The sequence below is a fragment of the Thunnus albacares genome, chromosome 7, assembly GCF_914725855.1.
Source record: "Thunnus albacares chromosome 7, fThuAlb1.1, whole genome shotgun sequence".
Classification (NCBI taxonomy): domain Eukaryota; kingdom Metazoa; phylum Chordata; class Actinopteri; order Scombriformes; family Scombridae; genus Thunnus; species Thunnus albacares.
Window position 1 is genome coordinate 17,907,695 of NC_058112.1, and position 7,224 is coordinate 17,914,918.

General features: G+C 36.4%; 1 protein-coding gene across 1 annotated transcript; it reads left to right on the forward strand.

The window, feature by feature from the left end:
- The first annotated feature begins 4,979 nt into the window (after window positions 1–4,979).
- si:dkeyp-59c12.1 (Ras-related and estrogen-regulated growth inhibitor-like protein) lies at window positions 4,980–6,765 on the forward strand. Its single transcript, XM_044356990.1, has 4 exons — window positions 4,980–5,099; window positions 5,187–5,240; window positions 5,326–5,402; window positions 5,866–6,765. The coding sequence occupies exons 1-4, from the start codon at window positions 5,051–5,053 to the stop codon at window positions 6,289–6,291; spliced, it is 606 nt and encodes a 201-aa protein (XP_044212925.1). The 5' UTR covers window positions 4,980–5,050; the 3' UTR covers window positions 6,292–6,765.
- The last annotated feature ends 459 nt before the right edge of the window (window positions 6,766–7,224 follow it).

Sequence of the window (7,224 nt, forward strand, 5' to 3'; positions counted from 1 at the left end):
AGACAAGATACATGTGCGTGTCTGTTGCGAAGAGTAAATACATACAGCCAAATTCCAGTTAAATCACTATACTGTACATAGAAAACCTCGATGTGCATTAAAGTGTATAAGGAGGACTACAGTTCTTCCTCGTCTTCTCAGAGAGGTGAAAAATATTTCACAGGGTATAAAACACAGTCTGGAGCATTGTGGACTTTGAACGTGTGGAATGTGGATAAGTCTTTTTCTCCAACATCCTTTAACCCAACACTTATGTTGCATAATAGTTTTAAAATGAGCTGGACATGAATTCAAATTTAATGTGTACACATCTCTGACGAGCTGAGCATCGTGCTACTGTTTCACTTGGTTCAGTTTTATCCCTCTCTATTTAAAGTGGCACATTTCAAATGGAATTGCAAATCAAGCATAAATTTAAATAAGGCCTGCCATCCAATGTCTTTTATCGAGAGGATAGTTTTCAGTTTATTTCCTTATCGCACCCCTGAAACAGGGAAAAGTGGAATTATCACACACATAAAGTGAGTGTAAGTTAAGTCCGTAAGAAGATTTATTTGCATAAGTACACACAGTGGAAGCAGCTTCCTGTGAAACAGCTTTGGATGAAAAGACCTTGTAGAGGGAATATCACCACTGTACCACTTAGTGTTGAAGAGCTTCGTGTCTTTATTCCTCTAATTTCTTCTGGAAAATTTTGATTTTAATGTACTGATAAATATGTTTGGTATTAACCCAAATACATTCAGTGTTACCTGGTGCTTTTGAAGCGAGTAAACCCCCTAAATATATGTCTCTTTTAAAAAAAAAACCCTGAAGGATGTAAATGCATTATGGAACATGAAAGGTTTGGTAGTTTGGGGAAATAGATGTCTTGGTTCAAAAAAGGAAGAAAGACAACAAGACAAAAAACAATAACAATATAGGCATAAGTATACTATCAGAAATGTTGGATTACTCTATGACTAAACACTTTTATAATGTACATAACAGTAATCCAGACAGACTTATTGTTGACAGCCTAGAAACCATCAAAAAGAACATTCAAGGTGTTGATTGACTGAAATTATTATTGCAGAAACTTTTATATATATGTATCAAATGCAGGCTACAGTTTATCCTGGACTACATGAAGAAATTCATTTCAGTCCTGTGTTCTGATGCATGTAGATGCTGCTGCTGCTATATATATATATATATAGATATAGATATATGTATATATTGTTATTGTTTTTTGTCATGTTGTCGGTTCATCCATTTTCTCTTATTTTGTTCCCATTATTTTTTTCTTATTATCCTTGTTGTCCTTCTATACACTTTGTAGAGCCATCTAGTGGTCATACTTTGCTTTTTTTTTTTTTTTTACCTGTGAGGTTTGGCTCTCTGTAGGTGTTTGCAATCATCTTGTATCTACAGAAGGGGAAACTATGCGCTGAGGGTACAAACAGCCTGAAGAAGGCTGTTTGTGCCGCTAAGTGTGGGTTGTATCCCAGCTCTATTTTGACAAGCACAAAGTATTGTCTATGTTTTTAAGAATTTCATCATGAAATAGCCATCTGAATAACAGTTTCTATACTTTTTTGCCAGAAGAGTACCTTTGACCTTACTTCTTTTTTTTAAACTTTTGTGTTCCCTACCAAAGAGCACCTTCATCACACTTGTTTGAACTCCGGACATTTTCTTTCTGAAGACGTCTTGCGTCCTTTAATCTTCAAAATTCCCATTTTTTTCCCACAGTTCCAACTATCTTTAGTGCTGCACTGTTCACTGTGATACAATTATACATCACATGCTGGAAACGGTCACACAGGACTTTCAGTTTGACAGCGTGATGTAAATAAAATTCAGTTTGCTGAGCCATAACATACAGACCAATGAACAAAGTGTGAGCAACCTTATACAACCATTGATTCAAAGCTACAGTCATATGTTCTGTTACTGGATGGAGAAGAGTTATATTTAACATAATTTTCTCTCTTTGGCATTGACTATGTTGACTGAGGTGAAGAGACAAGATCAGCGTTAAAACTGATAAAGCTTCACAGCTATAAATAAAGTCATTTACAATGCTGAGTCAATGCTGAGTTGTGCTGTTACACATCTATTCCGACACGAATCAATGAATTTACATCAGTTATGACTCTCAGACTGACAGATATTCACTATCATACAATTAAGAGCCTAATTTGACTTTATCAGTCATGTTACAGTTGGGACACAAAGGATTTGCAGTTTGAGTGAAATTATGTGACGTGTCTTCTTCTGGAGGCACTGTCAGAGAACCTAAATGATCAAATATGGATATAATTAATTTCCCTATTTTGGTGTCATATTAATTTGTTACGGTATTATTTCCTTCTTAATTTTTTGCCTCAGAACAGAAAAAATATTTCTCACCACTGTCATATAACTCTACATGTCTATGATCTGAGTTTTCATGAATGTGGCACCTTCTCTGGCCAGGAAACTTAATGTGCCCCTGATATGGGTGATGAATTTCACACAGAGGTGTCATGATGATAAAGGTCATGGACTGTGAAAGCCTGGGAAAATCTGAATTTGAACTGGTTTATTCTAATTATTATAAAGAGTCATGACTTGCTGAGAAACACTCACACTCCAACGTGTGAGTGGACAATAATTAATGTGGTTTTAATTTTGGGGTTATGTATGGATACAGTTGAAACGGCATGAACACAGGATGTTAATTATGATGCATTTGTTTATAATATAACCTATATGTGCAAACATCTCATAAATGTAGTTCCATATATTATGGTCTTATTCATCTCTTGGTTTTAATGAGTCAATGCAACGCCTCTCATAATGATAAATAGAGGCATTTAAAGACCATATTAAGCACTTTTTCCATTACATTGGTTTCAGTTTTATATAGTAAACTCAATTTTTCCATGTGAATTTGCAGTTAATGCACCAGTAAACAAGCATAAAGGCCACAATTACTGCATTTCTAACATATATACATGTTAAATAAGTAATGAACACATTTATCCTGTGACGCGTTAAACATTGTGATGTTTGCATTGTTCTCAAACAAAACCTCGGAGGATGAAATTTAAGGAAGAAACATAAGTGGGAGCGGCCTAAAATGTAATATATTATGTGCAATATTTATACCAGCGATATCCATCATATGTACGATGGAAACAGCCAATACATTTGAATATCCATCTTCTTGGAGCTTCTAGCCTCAAAATAATCTTATTTACATGAGATAAGAGAGAAAGTGATATCAGAGATGATATGAGGGGGTTCTGTGATCTGGTTTCACTGTTGCAGCTTAAAAAAGTGGAGCAGTCACTGAGGAGTTTATCTCACTACAACAAGGCTTTAACAAACACAGGAAATCAAAAATGCATTTAAAGAAACATGTTGTAATCAAAGTGTATTTTAAAACCACACCTGGTGAAATGACTGGATCTTCTCCTGTGATTTATTCACAGTATTATTAACCTTTTCTAGCACTACAGCACGTTTACATGCAAACAAGAAACAAGGTTGGTGAGAAAAATCAGATTAAAGCAGGAAATTGTAGCCCACTGAGGAGTAAGTAAAGCTAGATAAGATAGAGACAAATTACACACACACACAAATGGGGAGGCGGGTGTTAAAGTCTGGCTCTACAAACAGCCAATTATTTGACAGATGGTTTTTATTCAGCCAATCAGTGTCCAGGCTGTCTCGTCTGTCTTTTCTGGCTCCAGGAAGCAAAACAAAGTAATCTGTGTGAGAGACATTTACTGAAATCTACTCCCCCCTTGTGGCTGATATTAAAATCACAGCCGCAAGTAGAAAATGCTTCACTCACTGTTTGAGACATGGATATGATGTTGATAGAAAAGACTATGTGCAATACTAGTTTAGTTTTTTTAAACACGTGGTCAGTTTTAAAAAATAAATCTGAGATCTGGATGTGAACTAAAGAAGTATCCTCAACACCAGTTTAAAGGGGCAATCCACAGACTTAGTAATGTGTAAGTAAGTAGTGATGCTTGAAAGACTGAAATGCCTTAAAGGCATTCTGACAAAAGGTCAAGCTCCAAAAACACTGAATCCTACAATTCCTATAATGCACTTTGCAAAGCAGGCTTTCTGTTAAGAAATAGCTGAGATCATCCCTGATGACATGTTTCTTTATAAAGCTTGTGTAGTATTATCCATGATGAGTGAACTCATCTTCATGTGTAAAATGGGTGAAGTACCCCTTTAAAACACACCACTGACAGGTCTTTTAATGCACTGACGACCACTATAATATGTAATTAATGATTTGTGATGTTGTTTTACAACAGTAAATACATGTAAAACTGGCACATTTTTATTTTTCCACCCATAAGACAAACTTGTTGCTTATGGCTATAAACTAAACCTGCAATTTATATATTGTGGAGAAATGACTTATTTAGCCTTTACATGATTTTAAGGGTGAGTGTCCTGGCCAAGATAACAACAACAACAACACAGCACATAAAACATATGTTACAAAACAGACAGTACCAGTCAAGAGTTTGGACACACTTTTGTGTCCAAAGTATATTATTATAAATTTAATAAAATGTTAAGTTAGTGATCAAGAATCACAAAGCACATATTATCTAGATGATAATGTTAGTTTGATAAAATAACAGCAATAATTATACAACAGAGTGAGAAAACAAATATATTTGGGTCCCTTTATGGAGTATAATTCATCTGAGATAGCCATTTATAATAATTTGAATTTTGAATATCATGTTAGGGCGATGTCATATGACATTAAAAACATTTAGTTTGGGGGAGGTTTGTTTTTTCTCTTTCTATGCTATTCAATTAGCTGCCACAGACAGACAGATGCATGTGCCAGAACACGTGAGGGAGACATCATTAAGTTATTGCTGCTGCTGTTGTTGTTGTTGTTGCTGTGGATGATTTGTTAACCCCACCCCCGTGTCTGTCCTATAATAGCCCCCTCTCAGCCAGCAGCAGCAGCAGAGCAGCAGCCTCCTCCACCTCACATGGAGCTCAGTGGCTCGGCACAGCTGTTTCACTGAAAATGGATGCCAACATTGTCGTAATGGGGACAGAGAGTGTTGGAAAATCAGGTAAAAACTCTATAAAGTAGACATTCAGTTATATATTTAAGTTTCTGTTTCACACTGTGTGTTAAAGATTGGTCTTTTTTTTTCCAGCACTGACAGTTCGACTCTTAACTCGGAGATTCATTGGAGAGTATGGAGACATTGGTAAGAGTGCAGTCTGTCTCATTAACTTTGATTTAATGCAGTCTTTTATAACTTCATCTAACTTTCATTACTTTTTGCCTTGCAGAGTCCATCTACAGCCACAGTTTTATTTTAGATGGGAGAGAAATCACTCTTAATATTTGGGATTCACCTTGTTCTGAGGTAAGGACATGAATAACTATCTGACAGTTACTATCAGTGACTTGATCACGCAGTTTTATCCTGCTGACATGTTGAAAAATACTCTGTTAAAAATTCTGCACTCAAAATTTTATAAAAGCAAAGTTTAAGATGTTGTAACAGCACAACGTACTAAAGGTATCAACAGTAGAATTATGCAGAATGGTCCCTGTCATACTGTTACATTGTTACGTAGCCTGTTTAATATACTTTTAAATTACTGTTGCTTAAAGCAGCAGGTCTGGATAAAGCTACTTACTGCACTGCTGTTTAATTTGATCTATAGTAATGTGTCATATTTAAGAAGATAATCACAGTTTTGCAAAGTACCTAATAACCACATCTGTTACATAAATGTAGTGTAGTAGAAGTATAAAGAAGCATAAAATGGGTACTTGAGTTACTGGCTGTTGCTGCAAATGAACTTAAATGTTTGATTTCGCAGGATTCATCTGTGGAGACGTCACACTTTGAGAAGAAGGTGCAGTGGGCCGATGGCTACATTCTTGTCTACAGCATCTGTGACAGGGCCAGTTTCAACACCGTCAGCAAGCTTATTCAGACAATCAAGTCCACCAGAGACTTCCTGAACGCAGACAAAGCGCCCATAGTGATTGTGGGTAACAAGAGGGACCTGCACCACAGACGGACAGTGCTGAGCGAGGAGGGCCGGCTCCTGGCTCTCAATACAGACTGCCACTTCTACGAGGTGTCAGCAGCTGAGAACTACCACAGCGTGCTCATGGTGTTTCATGGGCTGGTGGACAGGATGAAGGATGCCAAGGTGACCACAAAAAAGCCGCTGAGGTTTAAGGGGATAGTGAAAAGCATGTCTGCAGTGTTTGCCAGAAGACGGACAGACTCCTTTTAGAAAGACAAAAGAGGAAGGATTTATCTTTGAATCTGCATAAGAGATGTGTATTCCACTGAAGTCAGTGAAATAGTGTCACATGTTGTGGTGCCGAAGAAATGACGTTGCTACCTCTGCAGAGGCACTGACACTGCACAGATTGGAGCCGCTTTTCAGTGAAAAGTGTGGAAAAGACTTCAGAGAAGATCGAAAGCCATTAAGCCGCAGAAAACACAGAGACAAAACAATGTGAGAGAGGTTACAGATGTGTTGTGATGTTAGCTGCACTTCAAGCGAGCTAACTTTGATGAAAATACAAAAAATAGTCATTATACAGAAACTTGACATGTAAAATACTCTTATGTATGCAGTATATTTGAGCTGCATTCTATGTTTTACCAGCTATGGCCTCAGATCGGAAAACATGCTATGCACAAATAAAATGTGCCTTTATGTATGATGTATACACCAAAGATAATAAAGTGTCAAGACTGAGAAAAAAAACTCTTTAAACCACAAGTTACATTTTTGAATTGTGGGGAAATGTTAACTTAACATTATCCAGTTCAGTCCTGCTGCCATTAATTCTGATTAACCTGTGATTGATTTTACTGAATTAAAGAGAAAAGAGAAGAAATGCTTTGAAAGTAAAACATACCTATTTGTATTTATTAAAGTCTAAACACTGTAAAGTCAGAGAGCAAACTTGTTGCTTTCTATATTTATGTTCTTTATGTTTATGTCCATTGATTATGTGTCATGTACTGTTTTTGTCTAAACCTTGTTTTAGTGTTGATAGGGATTGAAATAAAGTATAAAATGTGCACAAATCAATGCTTTTCAGTTGTGTTGATAGTAAAGGTAAAATGTTTGATGTGATTCTGGCTCCTGACTTCTTCATAGGGAGTCATGTGAAAGACAGAGCTTCAGATCGTTAATCATTAATTACGAATT